This window comes from Balaenoptera borealis (assembly GCF_965194805.1).
Source record: "Balaenoptera borealis genome assembly, chromosome: 18".
Taxonomy (NCBI): Eukaryota; Metazoa; Chordata; class Mammalia; order Artiodactyla; family Balaenopteridae; genus Balaenoptera; species Balaenoptera borealis.
Window position 1 is genome coordinate 53,030,407 of NC_138877.1, and position 19,665 is coordinate 53,050,071.

Sequence of the window (19,665 nt, forward strand, 5' to 3'; positions counted from 1 at the left end):
TACAAGACATATTTGTTCAACTTACTATCTAGAGAATGGCAATCTAGGAATATGGTTGTTATTTTTGAAAATGTTTAGTTTCACAGTCATTTCCCTATTTCCCTTTTCTTTGCGTGTTTTAATACAATTGTGTGTGTGTATATATTATTTCAATATCAGATTTTATCACTTACACAATTGTAATTTGGGGGGAAAGACTGCCATGCCAAAATTGTTTTTGTGTGTATGGGGGACAGGCATCAAGCACTAATTATTTTGAGGTTTCATCAAACCTGTGTCCTCCTTTTTCAGTGTATCAGAATGGGAATTGCTGTGGCAGCGATGACGCGGGATCGCCTACCAATGTGGCTAAAACTTCTGCGGGATGTTCTCTGCTTCACAGCTATGGGTCGCACTTTCAATTCGTTCTCATTTGTTATGTTGCAAATCCTTTCTCACTGCTGAAAACAATTCTGCCTCTGTCGGTAGGTCAGTGGCATCATCTTTCTCTAGAAAGAACAATCCCTAATGATTTTCATTACTTTAGTGTTACTCTGGGGAATGTCTCCATCAAAAACAGGTGATTTATTCATCATATGCAATGAATGTATGATGATGTGGTCATTCAGCTCTAGGTTCCATTTGTGATGATTTCTTTAATTTATTAAACAGAAAACAAGACTTTTGGTGCCAATGTTTTATGTTCTCAGTGAGAAGCAGCTTGATCACGTTTTCACTTTCCATCCAGGCCGGTGAGAATTCTGTCTCTTAAATTATATCAGACGGCTCTTTCCTTGGTAAGCTTTGGAGACTGGCTCCTCCCTGGAGGCTCTGGACTCAGGATTGTGATTCTCTGAGTACCTTGTCCTAAATCATGCTTTTATCCAGATGAGCTCAGGTTATGGTGAACATCAAGACAGCCTTGAAAAAGAAAAGACACACAAAATTAATATCTTGCAGTTTGAAGGTAGAAGGAGGGAGAGAAAGTTGGGCTGTTCCGCCATCTTTTCCAGGGCTGGGAAAGAAACTATGCTCTGAATATATATATATATATATATATATATATATATATGTATGTACGTATATATATACACACACACACACACACACACATATGGCGAGAGAGAGAGACGGAGGTGCTACGGAGTAATGAGACTTCTTTGGCAGGTCACTCAGGAAAATCATATTCTTCTGGCCACACCAAACAGCTTTAGGTCTTTCTTAGGTAGTGATATCAGAGCCACTTTCTTTTTCTTCGTTCTGGAAGACTGACCCCTTGGACCAGCTATGTGCCTCCCCATCATCTTTCATCCAGTTGAAGATGTAAGTGGAAGATCATTGTGTGCACCCTGGGCTTATTAAGCACAGCTGGACGGAGAAGGCTTGGGAACTGAAGACAGTCGTGACCTAGAGAAAAGCCTCCACTGCATTACTTGGATGAGTATACCATTTTGTTCTCCAGAATAATTGTTAGTTTTTATTTGAAACAGATCCAATAGCGAGCCCTTGCATTCTTGCCACTCTCCAAGCCAGAAACAGAACTGGTGACAGTGATACAGGGCGACTGAGAGAGATGGAGAGAGGGGAGAACACATTATTAGAAAAACACGGGCAGTGTCTTAGTCCGTTTGGGCTGCTATAACAGAATCCCATAGACTGGGGGGCTAAAACAGAAATTTATTTCTCACAGTTCTGGAGGCTGTAAAGTCCAAGATCAAGGTGCCAGCATGCCCAGTGTCTGGTGAGAGCCCCACTTCCTGTTTCATAGATAACCGTCTTCTTGTTGTGTTCTCACCTGGTGGAAGGGGTGAGAGAGCTCTTTGGGATCTGTTTTATAAGGGCATTAATCCCATTCCTGAGGAAGCTATTCTCACCTCCCAGAAGCCCCCATCTCCTAATACCATCACAATGGGGGTTCAAATTTCAATATATGAGTTTTGGGGAGGCACAACCATTCACTCTATAGCAGGTAAGGTATGAGTTGCCTCGTCGGACTGTTTTTGGAAGGGAAACAGTGCCTTAGGAAGGTCATAGTCAGTAATGACCATGTGAAAAATGGACCAGAGAAGCTGGTGGATAATGGTTAGAGCAAGAAAGGAGGAGGAGCTGCTGCATTTTATTACCTCTCTTGGGTTCCAGCATTTCTAAGGGTTGCGATGCTTGCTTCCGAAGCAATGCTGGAATAGTTTGGATTTATACAGAGGAATGTCAACACGCATTTAGAAAATGCCTGGTGCCTCTCGTGTAGTTGGTGTTCGCCAAGCACCCATTTACTTCTGTAGTTCCCTAAAACAAGTTAGCTAATGAAACTCCAGCTCCAATTCCTTCTTCCCCTGCCCGTATAAATGTGGTAAATTCCTCATTTACAAAATAAGGTGACTAAACTAAATAATTCCCAAGATCCTGATAGCTGTGTTAGTTGAAGCTCTACTTTTGTGAAACCTGAGGTTTTATGACTTCTCACCCAGTTTAAATATTGAGTCACATTTATACAGTACTCAGTGATATTCCAGGTGATGTAAGGACCCTTTTGTTCAATCCAGCTGTGATAGAAACTGCCAGGTGCTTAACATCAAACTTCATTTTCTCCAAGTGGATTGCCAACACCTTGAAGCTAAAGATCACAATTGCCTTTTGGAATATCATGTGATAACTGATATCACAGCAGTGCCAGCCAATTCAAGAGAAAGATGACACTGGTTACTTGTTTCAAGAGGGCAATTCAGGTAGAGGCAGGGTGAACTTTGCTGTGTTAAAATGAAGCTTGCTGATGAAGGACAACTCACAAAGCCTGGTGCCAACTGTTTTCTTTTGGCAGGTCACCAAGTCATTCAGATCTCACTTTAGCAATTGTAGATGCTAATTACTTTGAAGTTTATCAATCTACCTAAAGGCAAAGCAATCATCTGTTGAGTCGAATTATCACTCATATCAAGCATAATTAATGTGTCTTTGCCCATCAGAATAAAGTGTAGCTCAGTAGAATAGAAAGGAACTTGCATTAGGAGTCAAAAATCCCAGGTCCTAGGATTTCATCATTTATTTTCTGAACACCCTCTGGGAAAACCATTGATCTGCTCTGAGCCTTTTCCCACATCTAAACTTTGGAATAATTCCTACACAGCCCCATTTTATAAAATTGTTAAAGGACCAGTGAGAACATCTAATTCATCCTCTAGCCTTTGTATAAGTGAGAAAACAGAGACTCAAAAAACTTCATTAACTTAAGCAATGTGCCCAAGTTTGTGGAACTGGAAATTTGATGTGCTTTCCATTAGGTCAAATTAGGTCTATTCTGAAGATCAAAAGAGATACTGTATACCAAAGTTGTAACATAGAAACTGTAATCTATTACAGTATATTGAATATTTGAATAGTATATTGGCAAAGAAGGAAAGTAATGACATCTCTATTTTCCAAATGAGAAAACTAAGACACAGGTAAATCGAAAGATTACTTGGAATCAGCTATCAAAGGATAGAAGTTGGATTATTTTTTATACACCTATTTTAGTAGTCTCTCCATGAGAATATTCTGTAAGGGAATACTGTTTTCAGTAGGGACTAAATTTACTTGTCACTAAGTGGCAGTATAGAATAATAGAAAAAGCATAAGCTCTGGAGGCAAGCAAAACTGGGTTCCCATCCTGGACCCATCCCTTACTAGCTATGTCACTTTGGAGAGATATTTAACCCCCTGAGTATGGGATTCCTCAGGTAAAGAGTGGAGATATATCTAGTTAGTAATAAGACTATTGAATACTTATGGAGCATTTATCATGTAATTGTTACTGCTTTAATCATTTTACTATTATTGTTTTAATAGTTTTAAATGTAGAGCTCTGTGACTATTGTGAAAACTAATGTGAGGAGAGTAAATGTGTAAAGCTTCTGTTGTAATTTCCTTCCTTCCTTCTTGATATTCATTCTGGTGACAAAATATATGCAGTGACAAATTAATCTTCTCCTCTTTCCACTACGATCCAAATTCGGAAGTGTGGGGATAAGAACGGAAAAGTAGCGGGATTGATTGTTTCATATCTGTGACAATTTGGAGACAAAATATTGATTTTTAGTGTTTTTCCCAAGCATTAATGACTAGAACACTCTGCTCTAACATTATGGTCATCTCTACCCAACCTGAAAGAAATAACAACTTTCATTTGAAGTTATGTTGTTGATGTTTATCCGCAGCTGAGCAAAAATATTTTTCCTCTAAGAATTGCCTTCTAATAAAATATAGGCATACTATATCCATTACATATGCACATATCATTCAATTCTTGTAATTTTATCTAGTAAAAAATATAATGAGAAGGAACTAACTTTCATGGGAGATTTTTTTCTAAAGAAATTTTATCCTATAATCAAAATCAAAATTGACTTTCCAATTAGAAAAGGAATTCAGGTCAAGTATGTGAACTAGAGTTTCAAAATACAACCACATATATGGTTTAGAATGAATACTAAAAACAAACTCTTTTTGCTGCCCTATTTACCAGAAGGTCTTTTCAGCAGTTTCTGTAAATTCTTACCTTGTTGCCAAAGAGTGATTTGAGGTTCAAAAGCAACTGGAGAATAGAGCTATTATTTCCATTAATTCTGGGCCTTATGGTGACTGAACATCTTTCTTTCCAGAAACTCAGAGACATTGTTTACTGAGCTGCTATGCTAATTTGTACTTTGGAACAAAGCTTGATCTAGTACTTACTTCAGAGATGGTGCAAATGAATTGGGTAGAAGCAATGGTACCCAGATCTTGTAGTTTTGGAGACTGTCAAAATTTCAACAACAAACTATTTGATGATTACTCTTAAATCTATGTCTTTAGTCATAATCTTCTGAATTTTAAATATATTATATTAACCATGTCCTCCAGAAGTCCCAGAGACACCTCAAAATCAACTCATCCCATATATACTCATAATATTTTCCTCCAAATCTTCTGTTCCTTTGGAACTCTACATCTTGATTAATGATTTTCCTAGATGTCCAAGCCAGAAACCTGACCATCATTCTTGAGTCTTCCTTTCATTCAGCATTTATAGCCAGTGAATTTTCCAAAATGTCTTTGAATCTGCTCATTCCTCCAACCACTATCCTCATTTTCTCTCTCCTGGATTATTGTCATAGCTTTCTACTGGGTCTGCCCGTCTCCAGGGTAACCACTTTCCTTTCCACCCACTGAACTGCTGTCAGAGTGTGCTTTCTGAATAACAAATCTGATCTTGACACTCACACTATTAAAATACTCCAGTAGATCCCAGCCACTTACAGCATGAAAATTCAAACCTTCGAGTGTAGCCTGCAAAGACTTTTTTTGATCTAGCTCCTATGTCTTTCATCTGCAACCCAAGACTATCCTCCCTGAGCTGCTCACGGTCTGGCCTCATGTGATACTCGCTCGTGTTTCCATGGCTTTACATATGCAGGTCCCAGGCCTGGACCAACCTTTCTCTCTTCCACCCCTGAACACCCACTCATAGTTCGGGTGGCACTGGTTCTGGGCAGCTCTTCCTATGTCTCTCTGTGCATATTCTGAGTTGCAGTCTCATGCACATCCTTATAGTAGTTTTTACTTCATTATATTTTAATTCATCCTTTATATAATAGTTTCCCCTCCTTTCTGCATATTCATTTGAGCATTCTTTGTATTCCCAGCGTCTATCAGAGTGCTTGGCAGTAGAGTAGGAACTCAGTACATGTTTGCTGAATATGAATGAATACCGAGGCAGCCAGTCTTGGTCAACGCGCAGCAACCCCAGGCATGCAACCTACTAATGTTTTCTCAGACTTTGTCCTCATTTGCAAATCCAGGGACGGCACGACCTATCCTCCTGTGCTGCTATAAAAATTAAATAAGACGCAGACATATTCTGTAAACAATAAATCAATATACTCACATAAATATATTATACATAGGGTCATGTAATTATTGTGACCCATTACACACAGAACAATGTACTTCTAAGAACGGATTTATCAATACACATGACACATGGGGACACTTCCCAAAACAGCCAAGGCTTTCCTTTCACTCCCATCTCCTTTGCTTTCCTTCCTCCCGTCACTGAGTCACTGGTACACATACCCTTGATGTTAAAGTCACTGGTACACATACCCTTGATGTTGGGACACCACCATACCCGGTGTCCCAAATTTGCCATCCCCTTTCACACCTGCATGACTGCTCTTGCTGTTCCCTCACTCAGAATGTCCCTTTCTTCTGCTCTCCTGGTGAACGTGTCCTCTGACTCCAGAGTTGCATACTCTTCCAGGCCTTTCCTGTCTCCATCCAGGCTGACTGACTGCACTCTTCCCTCGGCTCCCCAAACACTTGCTATATGCTTGCACCACTGTATACAGCTTCTGTTTGTGTGTTCATCTAATGGCTGGCACCATTGTATATAGTTTTCATGTATTCATCTTTTCCACATTCTACTGTGAGCTCCTTGAGGTACTATCTCATTTTCCTAGGTCCGTTATTACCATTTCCCTGTGATTGCCTTCTGCAAAGTAGATCTCACTCAGATTCCCAAACCAAACTGGGCACAATACAAACAAAATATTTAAGCATCCACAGTCCCCCACGTTGTCCCTCTTCTGGATGAAGAGTTTGTGCTGTGGGGGACTCATCTGGGTTCATGAGTTACTCCCTGAATTCCCCTTGACGACTGCCTGACATTTGCCTGGGTCTCCCAGGCACGTTGGAGGTTCCTCTGGTCACTGGTCTCCCTGGCATTTTGTGGCTTGATTCATTTTGGAGCTTTAAATGGATGCAGTGTCCTTGGTTTTCCTCTCAGTATCAACTCAAGTCTCCACATGAGGCTGGCACTTTCTTTCCTCCCTGGTTCACTTTTTTCTAACGTCTGAAGCTTTGCTCGGGAGCTACAGCCCTGCAGCATACCCTGAGCTATCTCATCCAGGAGATATGCCCTCGGACCTCCTCCCCGTCTCCTTCCTCCTTCCCCATCCTCTGCTTTCCTTCCTTCTCTTCTTCCTCTCCCTCTTCTCTCTCCTTCTCCTATATTAACAGTGTTTTTAAAAGGCAGCCAATTGTCACAGAAGAGTTGCTAGTGTCCGGCATTGTGCTAAGCCGTGTCCATGCATTAGATCAGTGCTCCTTACAATAAATCCATGAGGAGTTACTACTGCTGCCCCTATTTTAAAAGAGAAGGACACTGAGGCTTGCAGAGAGATCGTGACTTGGCAGACAGGATTTCAAACTATCTTGGTCTTCTTGAGCCTAAAGCTCATGCTCTAGACCCCAGTGATAGTCTCCCTCTGAGGCATCACTGACCCCACCACTCTTGCTCCTGTCTGCCCCCCGCCCCTTTCTCTGAGCCCTAGAAGCAATATTCAAAATTCTTTTGATCACAAATTTAAGTACCACTCATTTATATAGAAATAATTGAATGTCAATTTATTTTTTTATTGAAGAATATTTCCCCCCCAAACAGGTTTTTTTTTTTTTTTTTTTTTTTAATGCTATTCTTGTCTGCTTACATTCTTTTTATTTACGTATGTATGTATGGCTGTGTTGGGTCTTCGTTTCTGTGCGAGGGCTTTCTCTAGTTATGGCAAGCGGGGCCCACTCTTCATCGCGGTGCGCGGGCCTCTCACTATCGCGGCCTCTCTTGTTGAGGAGCACAGGCTCCAGACGCGCAGGCTCAGTAATTGTGGCTCACGGGCCGAGTTGCTCCGCGGCATGTGGGATCTTCCCAGACCAGGGCTCGAACCCGCGTCCCCTGCATTGGCAGGCAGATTCTCAACCACTGCGCCACCAGGGAAGCCCTATTGAAGAATATTTGATTTACGATATCATATTAGTTTCAGATGTACAGCATTGTGATTCAGTATTTTTACAGATTATACTCCATTAAACGTTATTATAAGATAATGTGTATAATTCCCTGTGTTATACAGTATATCCTTGTTACTTATCTGTTTTATTTTATTTATTTATTTTTGTATTTATCTAACTCAGTTGTTTATTTTTATTTGTAATGGGTGTGTGTATGGGGATATATGCTTATTTAAATTTTATTTTTATTTTATTATTTTTTATTGAAGTATAGTTGCTGTACCATATTATATATTGACATGTTAATTTGAATGTTCTCAAGCAGATTCCCCAAAATTGACTACCAGGCAATCTTGTTGGTTTGGGTTGAATTAAGGCAATATATTTAAACCTAAATGTAGAGGACTGGGTTCTTTTAAAACTGAAAAGGGAAATTTAGCCCCATAAAAACATTTAATGGTGGCTTCATCTCAATTAACATTAACTTCAATATATTATTATAATTAGAAGCAACCATATTGTTCGCAATTTCTCTTTGCAACACTCCTGTGAGATAGAAAAAGAACAGGCGATTATAAACTTGTTTGTAGAAAGGTGGCTTGGTCAAAATCTTATAATGAACCCAAGAAACTGCCTCCCTTTTCATGACTTTGATCACTGGCAAATCATTCATCCAGCTTTTGCCTCTCGAGGAGCTACTTATAAAATTAGCAGTTGGTAAAGCAAAGCTAATTAGAAGTCAGACATGTAACTTGTGTGATCATGAATCACTGTAGATGGTGTGCTGTAGACTAAATGCATTTGGTTTTGTATAAAGTAACCTAAATCAAGAGTTTTCTTCCTTGAACCCTGAGTGTGTCATGAGAAAAGACAGGAAATAAATATTCTACATGAGCCAGGAAAGGTATTAATATAAAAATAACTTTTGGATCCATGAATTGAATCCTACAAATTTCTGTTTATAGATATTGCTGTCTACTGTGTTCATCTATATGCAATATCTCAGAACAAGTGATCACTTATCTGTCTGAAAATAGAGTAGCTGTACTTAGCTATGCATCTCACTGTCCTGCTGCTAAGCGCTCTGTCTACCAATTCACCTAGACAAAGATTAGCAGTGGGAGATGTAAGGGCAAGGCACAGCACTGAAGGGTATTAGGCATTTCAGTGTCTGGAGTAAAATAAATTGTCTCCTCTTGTCATCCTCAAGTAAAGGATAGAAAGCATCTTCCACCCCGATCTACGACCCATCCTTTAATGTTCAATTAAGAGAATTTTCTTGGAGAAATGACTTTAAGGTTGAAAATCATGTGGCAGATGTATTATAATAATTATGGCAGTTTATCTTTTATTTAAGAGCCACAATCACATTGGATTTATATGTCTATAGGAAGTCATAGAATCAGCCATTGTTTTACAACTTTTCTGTGTGTATAATAACCGATTTTTTTCAAATTGATTTTATAGCTCACATAGCTACTACAAACACTGATTTTTTTTTTCAAATGTCCATCCTCTGGCCAACCAGTATGTAATTGTAAATGTATTTGAATTCCAATTCTAAAATAAATAACAGGAGTTACTCAGTTTTCCTGGGTCTCTCCCATGTATACATGTTATTAAGCTTTGTTTGGTTTTCCCATTAAAAAATAAAATAAATAACAAATTTTGAAGGGCTGAGTATGTCAGAGAAGATTAGCTTAATGAAAAGGAGGAAATATACTTTGGTCTTTATAGAAATATAATTTAAGAATTTTTTTAAACTACTCAGAAGCGATCTGTCCACTCTGCCAAATGCTACCTGAGATGAGAGCATTCACTCGTGTGTTCATTTAGCACGTAATTACTGAAAAACTGCTTTAAGCCATACGTTATTCTACCTTGAAGATGTATGTTAAAGAGTAAGGTCCATGATGGATCAGTCAGTGAGAACAAATTTGATGTCATTCAGCAATTCTACTTGTTGATTCTCCAAGCCCGTGCCTTCTTGAATAGTAGAGAATCTCGAGGGTTCTGTAAGCGGAGCCAAGAAGTAGCCCAGAATCCACCAATACGTATGCTCTTGGTAATAATATTTTCCAGTTTGTCTATAGGTTCACCGATTAGTTCCTAAATACTAAGAGACAGTGTGTCAGCCCTTCCTTTCTTAACTCTCTAGGAATCCTGTGGGGTGGGGATATGGATGAGCTGCTTACATGTAACCACATCATCTGTCCACTGCTCCAGCGGCTCCTGCTCTCACTGCCTGATTGTAGCTCTCCCTCTGCCTCCTTGTCTGATGCTCCTCTGAGGTCTTTCTTTGTTCCTGTGTCACAGCCAGGCCCATCCAGGCATCATCCTTCACTCAGTGCTGCTACTGCTCTTGTCTTCCTAGGTATAATCTGTTTAGTCCTGTGTGGTAGGCAGAATAATGGCCCCCCCAAAAGATGTCCAGGATCTAATTCCCCAAAACGCATGAAAATGTTATGTTACATGGCAAAAAGGAATTCAGGTTATAGATTGCATCAAGGTCACTAATCAATTGACCTTAAAATAAGGAGATTATTCTGGATTATCCAGGTAGGCCTAATGTAATCACAAAGATCCTTAGATGCAAGAGGTTGACAAAAGGGGAGGTCAGACTGATGCAAAATAAGAAGGACTTGACCCACCATTGCTGGCTTTTGAAGGGATCACCATCCGAGGAATGTGAGTGGCCTCTAGAAGCTGGAAAAGGCAAGGTAACAGATGCTCCACCAGAGCCTTCAACAGGAGCCCAGACCCACTAACAACTTGATTTTAAGCCAGTGCAACTCATCTCAGACTTCTGAACTATAAAATCATAAATTTGTGTTGTTTTAAGCCACCAAGTTTGTGGTAATTTGTTATGGCAGCTGTAGTAATATAATGAAGCATCTTTATGATGGAGACGTCCTGTCTGCCCACACCCTTGGGAAACAGGATTGCCACACTCTCCTAGAGCGCTCATGTATCTGACATTGAATTTTTTTTTCAGTGCAATAATTTATTCAAATAAGGATCATCAATGGATCTAAAATCATTGGGTTGGGGAAAAGGCTATTCACATAGTTTCAAAGTATTAGCTCATATATCACTTATTAACAATAAACAAAAGTGGCAACCTTCCAATGGAGAAATCTAGCTCCCCAACCAGGGATTGAACCCAAGCCCCCTGCATTGGGAGCATGGAGTCTTACCAACTAGACAACCAGGGAAGTCCCTTGCCTAAGGTTTTTTGTTTTTTGTTTTTAACATCTTTATTGGAGTATAATTGCTTTACAATGGTGTGTTAGTTTCTGCTGTATAACAAAGTGAATCAGCTATACATATACATATATCCCCATATTTCCTCCCTCTTGTGCCTCCCTCCCACCCTCCCTATCCCACCCCTCTAGGTGGTCACAAAGCACCGAGCTGATCTCCCTGTGCTATGTGGCTGCTTCCCAATAGCTATCTATTTTATATTTGGTAGTGTATATATGTCCATGCCACTCTCTCACTTCATCCCAGCTTACCCTTCCCCCTCCCCGTGTCCTCAAGTCCATCCTCTACATCTTCATCTTTATTCCTGTCCTGCCCCTAGTTCCTTCAGAACCTTTTTTTTTAAGATTCCATATGTATGTGTTAGCATACAGTATTTGATTTTCTCTTTCTGACTTACTTCACTCTGTACGACAGACTCTAGGTCCATCCACCTCACTACAAATAACTCAATTTTGTTTCTTTTTATGACTGAGTAATATTCCATTGTATATATGTGCCACACCTTCTTTATCCATTTATCTGTCGATGGACACTAAGGTTGCTTCCATGTCCTGGCTATTCTAAATAGAGCTACAGTGAACATTGTGGTACATGACTCTTTTTGAATTATGGTTTTCTCAGGGTATATGCCCAGTAGTGGGATTGCTGGGTCATATGGTAGCTCTATTTTTAGTTTTTTAAGGAACCTCCATACTGTTCTCCATAGTGGCTGTATCAATTTACATTCCCACCAACAGTGCAAGAGGGTTCCCTTTTCTCCACACCCTCTCCAGCATTTATTGTTTGTAGATTTTTTGATGATGGCCATTCTGACTGGTGTGAGGTGATACCTCACTGTAGTTTTGATTTGCATTTCTCTGATGATTAGTGATGTTGAGCATCCTTTCATGTGTTTGTTGGCAATCTGTATATCTTCTTTGGAGAAATGTCCATTTAGGTCTTCTGCCCATTTTTGGATTGGGTTGTTTGTTTTTTTGATATGGAGCTGCATGAGCTGCTTGTAAATTTTGGAGATTAATCCTTTGTCAGTTGCTTCATTTGCAAATACTTTCTCCCATTCTGAGAGGTGTCTTTTTGTCTTGTTTATGGTTTTCTTTGCTGTGCAAAATCTTTTAAGTTTCATTAGGTCCCATTTGTTTATTTTTGTTTTTATTTCCATTTCTCTAGGAGGTGGGTCAAAAAGGATCTTGCTGTGATTTATGTCATAGAGTGTTCTGCCTATGTTTTCCTCTTAGAGTTTTATAGTGTCTGGCCTTACATGTAGGTCTTTAATCCATTTTGAGTTTATTTTTGTGTATGGTGTTAGGGAGTGTTCTAATTTCATTCTTTTACATGTAGCTGTCCAGTTTTCCCAGCACCACTTATTGAAGAGGCTGTCTTTTCTCCATTGTATATTCTTGCCTCCTTTATCAAAAATAAGGTGACCATATGTGTGTGGGTTTATCTCTGGGCTTTCTATCCTGTTCCATTGATCTATATTTCTGTTTTTGTGCCAGTACCATACTGTCTTGATTACTGTAGCTTTTTAGTATAGTCTGAAGTCCAGGAGCCTGATTCCTCTGGCTCTGTTTTTCTTTCTCAAGATTGCTTTGGCTATTCCGGGTCTTTTGTGTTTCCATACAAATTGTGAAATTTTTTGTTCTAGTTCTGTGAAAAATGCCATTAGTAGTTTGATAGAGATTGCATTGAATCTGTAGATTGCTTTGGGTAGTATAGTCATTTTCCCAATGTTCATTCTTCCAATCCAAGAACATGGTATATCTCTCTATCTGTTTGTATCATTTTTAATTTCTTTCATCAGTGTCTTATAGTTTTCTGCATACAGGTCTTTTGTCTCTTTAGGTAGGTTTATTCCTAGGTACTTTTTTCTTTTTGTTGCAATGGTAAATGGGAGTGTTTCCTTAATTTCTCTTTCATCCTGCTACTTTACCAAATCCATTGATTAGCTCTAGTACTTTTCTGGTAGCATCTTTAGGATTCTCTATGTATAGTATCATGTCATCTGCAAACAGTGACAGCTTTATTTCTTCTTTTCTGATTTGGATTCCTTTTATTTCTGACTTTGAATTTTGATGACTCTCTCTCCACAGACCAGAGGACATGTCTACCTTTCTCACCTCAATGTCTTTTAGTACAGAAGGGTGGATCTAACTGAGAAATGCTTGGGCCCCTGGTGATATTCTAATTTTATTTTTTTAATACCTTCTTCCATCTGGGGTACAGATATTCTGGATTAGTTTGGAGAGTGCTGAGTGGGGAATTGGTCACGAGCCATCTCACTTGCACGTAGAACTACTGCTCCCCTTTCACACATAGTACCCACTGAGGGGTCAGGCCCTGCCTGCCAGATTTGACTTGAGGCTTTTTCCTTTAAGGGCCCCACAGTCTTGTAATGAAGTCTGGCTCCTTCTCCCCATCTCCGTCCCTTTACTAGGTATATCTGCATATGTCGAACACCAATGGTGGGCAGGTTCCATGCGCTTTCCGATGACATTTTGGAGTTCCAGGGAAATCAGACGGGTATCCAAACCACTGTTTCTGTGAATACCACATATTCTGTGATGGATAAGAAGCTCCCTGAGCATTCTAGAGCAAAGAAAGAGGTGTATATGTTTGAGAACTGCTCCATTTGCCATCCTAATTCGGCTCCAGTATAGCTAATATGCCCTGTGACATAAAATTAAATATCAGGTGCCCTCTGTCCTCACAGAGCTTAGGTACCTATTGGAGACATAATACACATGATCTTTCTGGCAGGTTTGTAGAGGGACTTCTGCGTGGCTGGATCTGTTTTGGTTAGCCAAGGCCATATTGGCTTGTCCACTTGATCTGCCATGTTAGCTGTTATGTGTTTCAGAGGTGGGAGGACAGTGAAATTGAGCTTAACTCACCTTCAGTTGGAAATGGAAGCCTGTTGGGAGAGTAGAGTCAGAACCCTGAAGAATTAATCAGAGCTACTAAGAAAAAAAAAAAAAAAAAGAGCTACTAAGTAGTAGAAAGAGAATTCCAGGGCATGCGTGAAGGTCAAGATTCCAACCATTCTTCGCTACATGTGGAAGTATGAAGTAGTCCAAAATGGCTACAGTGGGTGCCAAATAAGTGCCTATGGGGGCCAGAGGACTCTAGATAATTTGTCTCTAAAGCAATTTGATTCTAAATTTTTTTGAACAGATGATCAACATAATTTCCTTAAAAATTTTTTTGTTGTTGAAATGAGTATCGCTAGTTACTTTTTTCCCCTCAAAGTTTGCTCATTTTGTTGCACTATGAAATAAATCGTCCATATGGCTTGAAGCATTATTGATTTGTAAAATGGCTTTTTAATTTTAATTTTACTTTTTAAAATTTTGAACTAATTGCTTAGCTATTTATTTCTTCCTTGGGCTATTTTTAATAGTTGAAAGCACAACCTAAATATCCATCAGTAGCAGGAAGTATAATGACTATTTAGAAGCATGATTGGTCTGTGTGCAAATCCCATGTCTGGACATAGCGACAATATGGCCTTGAACCTGAACTTGGCAACCTATTTTCACATTGATAAAATGACATTCATCATCTCTACCTCACAGAATTATTGAGGATTGAAACAGACAATTAAAACTAAAAGCTCCCACAGTGCCCAGCACACAGTAACCTCTCATTCATTAAAAGGTAGCTTCTTTCATCATTAGTTTCTTCTATTACTTTTTCCTCATTAAAAAAAGCAATGAATTAGTACTGCAGGAAAAAAACAAAAATAGAGTAAATATAAAGAATACAGTAATCCCACCCATTCAAAGATAACTGCTATTACTATCGTGCCAAATATTTTCCAAGCCCTTTTATATGATTTCTATATATTCTTATATATTACTGATTTTTTTTTTTGTAAAATGAAATCATACCATATATGCACTACATTATAACCTACTATAGTTAATTTAAGCAAACCACAATTTGATGGACATTTACGCTATTCAAAGTTTTTGCTATATGGCAGTGCAAAACAAAAAAAAATGGATTATAAATTAAAAAAGCACTAATCATTCTAAAATTTGACACAAATACTTTAATACACACAAAGAGTAACAAAATAATGCACAATTGGCCAATACCTTAAACAAACCATTTGGTCATTTAAACTTCATTTTCATGTGGATATGCTTTCTTTCCATTAGAATGTTCTTTAAAATATTTTGTTTAACGTTCTGGCTAAGCCATACGCTATCAGGGAAAACATGAAACTTTGGTGGCAGGAGGAGGTGAGGGCATGAAGGGCTTGTACGCCATGTTAAAGAACTTGACCATGGAGGATGAAGAACCTTTGAAGAGTTTTAAAGCAGAAGCTGAGGAAGGTCCATCCTCGTTTTAGACCATGCAAAACTGAGGCCTGGAAAGAGTTACTCAGGTATTGAAGTCACCTTCAGATGAGGGTAAGGGCAGTGAGTTAAACTGAAAATTCCAATAGGTTGCTTTGAATCTTTTCTGGACAAGTAAAATATAATCCTTTCTGGTTAAGTAAAATATAACTAAGTGTTAACCAGTGGAAATGGGTCATATCTCTTTTGTACCCTGTTGAAACTTATAGAAATTCCTTTTTTTGTTGTAAAATGTGTTACACCAATAAACTCTGAATACCTGTGGCCCACATTAGTATTCTAAAGATGAAGGAAAAAAATAAATTAGCTGTTACTCTATTTAAGAACTGGACTGACTGCAAAAGGAAATGGTTAATGCCTCCTGGCTCCGAGGAAGCACTTTATCTCAGTGACATGTCGAAGAGTTATGTCCAAAGCAGACGCTTTCTCAGGCCGGGTCCTGCTTCTACTTCCATTGTGTCTGAAACAGGGAAACTGTGCAGAACGTTTCAGACTTGCATAGTGGTCTTGTAAATTTCCTTTTAATTCCATCTCTGAAGTCTACCTATTTTTTAAAACGTGTCCAGATCTTTTAAAAATATGCCCCTCTGGTGACATGTCTGATTGACCGACATTTGGGCACAAGAAAATTGTCAGTAATGAGTGCGGTGAATACACACGCATACCTGATTCATCCACTGGGCTCAGCTTGGTACCAGTGCTTTTGTTTTACATTCATTAAAATTCCTATCAGGACACAAAATGCTGAACATCACCCAAAACAAAACCAAACAAAACCAACCAACCAAAAAAAGAAAAAAAAAAAAAAAGCTTAGGCGTAGATACAGCAATGTTGGTTGATGAAGAAACAAAACAAGCCATTTATATATTGCTTAGTCTTCTTTAGCTAATTGTAATTTTTTTTTAATTTGAAGTTTTATGGCAGTTAAAAACCCCCAATATTAGTTTTTTGCTAATTCAATTTTGTTTTTCTCATGAAGATAATCTGAAAAAGGAAAAGAAAAAAATTTAATGGAAGCTGTTCAGTCTTTCACATCTCCTCTAAATATTCAGTATACTGGAATATCCTGATTTTCATTTTAACTAGGATATTTTGGTCATTATACCTTCTAAGAATATAATTTTTCTGTATGCAAGTTTAGGAAGCATAGGGGTTAAAATAGGTATTTTTTTAGTGTAAATAAAATAAACCTCTACCAACCATATGTTACACAAACATGCAAATAGTTTGGTCTTTATTTTTAAAATACAAATGCAAGTTAATTTCAATTTTAGGAAATGCAGTTATATCCTAAGGGAAAACCATGACAATTTCAGGATAGAATTGTCATTTGATATAAGATATTGGGTTTTATTTTTTATTGAATACATAGCACCCACTGGTTTTACATTATTGTGTAGTAGGGAATAAAGATAGAATGAAAGGTCATGGGTTAGGCATTTTTTAAAGACATTATGTTAAACTAGAGAATCAACCATTTTCAGTGAATGTGGCAGAGGCTTCTGTTCATCTCATAGGGCTTGTTTTCACTGTCTCCTATGATAACAGAAAGTCTGATTTGGGGTTTGGCAAACACACTGGAGGCAACACCACATTTTTCAATCTCCCTGACTAGGTGTGACCCTGTGACAAGTCCTGGATATGTTGTGCTCAACTTCTGAAACATTTCCTCCTTCTCCCCTCCCTCCTTCCTGCTGCTTGGACATGGGTGTGATGGCTGGCTATTATCTTGAACTGTGAGGGTAAGGAAGCATCCTTGCAATGGTGACGTGAAAACTGGAAGCATCGTGTGCCCCAGATCTGACTATTGAATCACTGTGGAATCATCTAAACTACCTCAATCCAGACTTTTATGCAAAAGGAAATGAAGATTCATCTTGTTTATGTTTCCTGTATTTAAGATCTCTATTAGGAGCTGACAAATATAAACCCTAATGAATACAGAATTGGATGCCTGAAAGTAGAGAGTTGGTCGTGACAAAGTCTAAAATGTAGATACTGATGCCTCAGATAATGGAAGGTGAAAAGCTAAATACTCTTGTTATGTTACAGCAAAATATTTGATGAAATGATGCCTATGGCATCTTAGAAAGCAGACCACAGGCTATGGCTCTAGCATTAGGGGAAATCGTAGGAAAAATTAAAGAGGTCTTATGTTTGTTACTTCTTGCTGCTTTAGGAGAGTCTACAAAAGAGGTGAACTCATTTGGGAACTAATCAGTCTGGTAAGAGACTACATCCTGCAATACAAGTTGACCAAGAGTCCAGTACTATTATATTAGTAAGTTAATACTAACTACGGATACACGCTGCTGATTCTGTGCCAGGCACCATTGTAGTGCTTTATATGTCTTAAGTGACTTAATCTTCAAGCAACACAATGAAATAGATACTGTTTTTAGCCCCATTTTGCAGATGAGAACCAAAGAGGTTAAGTAACTTGCCAGTTGCACATCTGATAAGTGAGGAACCTGGTTTGAACTAGGCAATTTGGTTCCAAAGTCCATATTCCTAACAGTCAGCAGTTTGGACCTTATAAGATTGAAAAAGCTAACTGCTTTTCTACCTCAGACTGGAGCAGTTTTAAGTAAAGGCTGCAAAGGTGCAGACTTCTCAAAAGATAAGATGGTGCCTCTGAGACTTTCCCAAGCACCTGTAGTTAATCTTTCTCTGCCAGACAATGGGAGCCAGCTCAGTGGCAAAGATCAGATGAAGAGTCTTGTCTCCCACCCTGGTTCTTTGTTTCAAATGGCTTTAAGAAAACCAGGCTGAAACATGAAAAAAGGGGGATGGGCAGAGAGCCCAGAGGCAATAAGTAAAAGACCTGTGTCTCTTCACTCTTAAAAACTCTGACACTACAAGATATTTATCTGTCATTATTAACACATAGAACTGACCAGAAGCAAATAAACTGGAAGTCCACTCGATTTTTGAAGAAATGATATTACCAGAAAAACCCAAATCCTGTTCAATCCCAAAAGCTTGGGACTGAAACCAACCATCTGACCTCCGAACCAGTACCAGTGAGGGGCAGGCTACAAAAGCCATACAGATTTTAAAAGGGCGCCCTCTCCAATGCCCACCTCAGATGAGCCATGGAGAACAGTGATCAAGGAAGTCCACTCAAAGGCGCTTTCAGATGCAATAAACTGGGAACTTACCCTACTAACAAGAAGGGAGTCATCATTATTCCTGCCCAACAAGATACGATCACTTCCAAGATGGTTCTGCTTCCCATTCTCCATTTTCTAAATGGGAGTTTTTAATTGTGGATGCCACGTTTTTGGAGCACTGAGGTATTTTTTGTTGGGGGCAGATCACTGGACTATGTGGAGCCATATATGTGTCTGTTAGAGATGAGATAACCGCCCATCAATGCAGATATCCCAGACTTGATGTACTTTGGAAATCTCTCCCTTGGAGAGAGACTGAGGAGGAGGAGTTTCTGGAAAGAAAAGTGTATATGAATATCTGGGTGGCCAAAGTGGCAGGTGATAACCGATGTTATTTGTCCTGTAATATCTCTTCTGCCCTCCTATGTAAAACTGAGATCATAATCAATTGGAATAAAAGACTTTAATTCCCAGCCTAACTTGAAGCTAACTGTGACCATGTGACTGAGATGTGGCTAGTGGAAAGTGAGAGGAAATGACGCCTGCAACTTTTGAAACATGTTCTTAAAGGGAGTGGGTGTGTCCCTTCTCTTCCCCTTCCTCAGTCCTCTTTCTCGAAACAGGGATAAAATGGCTAGAGATCTATTGTGGTAATCTGGATGCTGTCTCTCCCCTCCTGTTCCCAAAAGAGATACACATCCTAGTCCCTGGAACGTGTGAATGTTGCCTAATATTACAAACAAGAACTCTGTGGTTGTGATTAAATTAAAAATCTCGAGAAAGGGCGATCACATTGGATTATCCATGTGGGCTCTAAATGCAATCATATACCCATCTTTATGAGAGAGACTGGGGGAGATTTGCCACAGAAAAAAGAGAAGACCATGTGACTATGGAGGCAGAGATTAGAGTGGTGTGGCCACAAGCTAAGAAATGCCACGGCCACCAGGAGCTGGAAGAGGCAAGGAATGGATTGTCCCCAAGATGCCTCCAGAGAAAGCCTTCCTGGTTTGATCCCAGATTCCAGACTTCGAGCCTCTATAACTGTGAGAGAATAAATTTCTGTTGCTTTAAGCCACCAAGTTTGTGGTTACTTGTTACAGCAGCCCCAGGAAATGAATCCATCCACCTTAGGCCAGGAGAA

At 39.1% G+C, this 19,665-nt stretch overlaps 1 protein-coding gene across 6 annotated transcripts in view; it reads left to right on the plus strand.

The window, feature by feature from the left end:
* The window catches only part of LOC309615920 (uncharacterized protein), a 402,693-nt gene that overhangs the window by 328,870 nt on the left and 54,158 nt on the right, over positions 1-19,665 (plus strand). For 4 of the 6 annotated variants that reach the window (XM_082366008.1, XM_082366003.1, XM_082366004.1 and 1 more), the window contains one exon: positions 292-1,044. The exons of the other annotated variants lie outside the window; for them this stretch is intronic. In XM_082366008.1, the coding sequence (XP_082222134.1) occupies positions 292-444 (153 nt within the window). In that variant the 3' untranslated portion in view covers positions 445-1,044. Of the gene's footprint in view, positions 1-291; positions 1,045-19,665 lie in introns of those variants that run through there. 6 annotated transcript variants of the gene reach the window in all.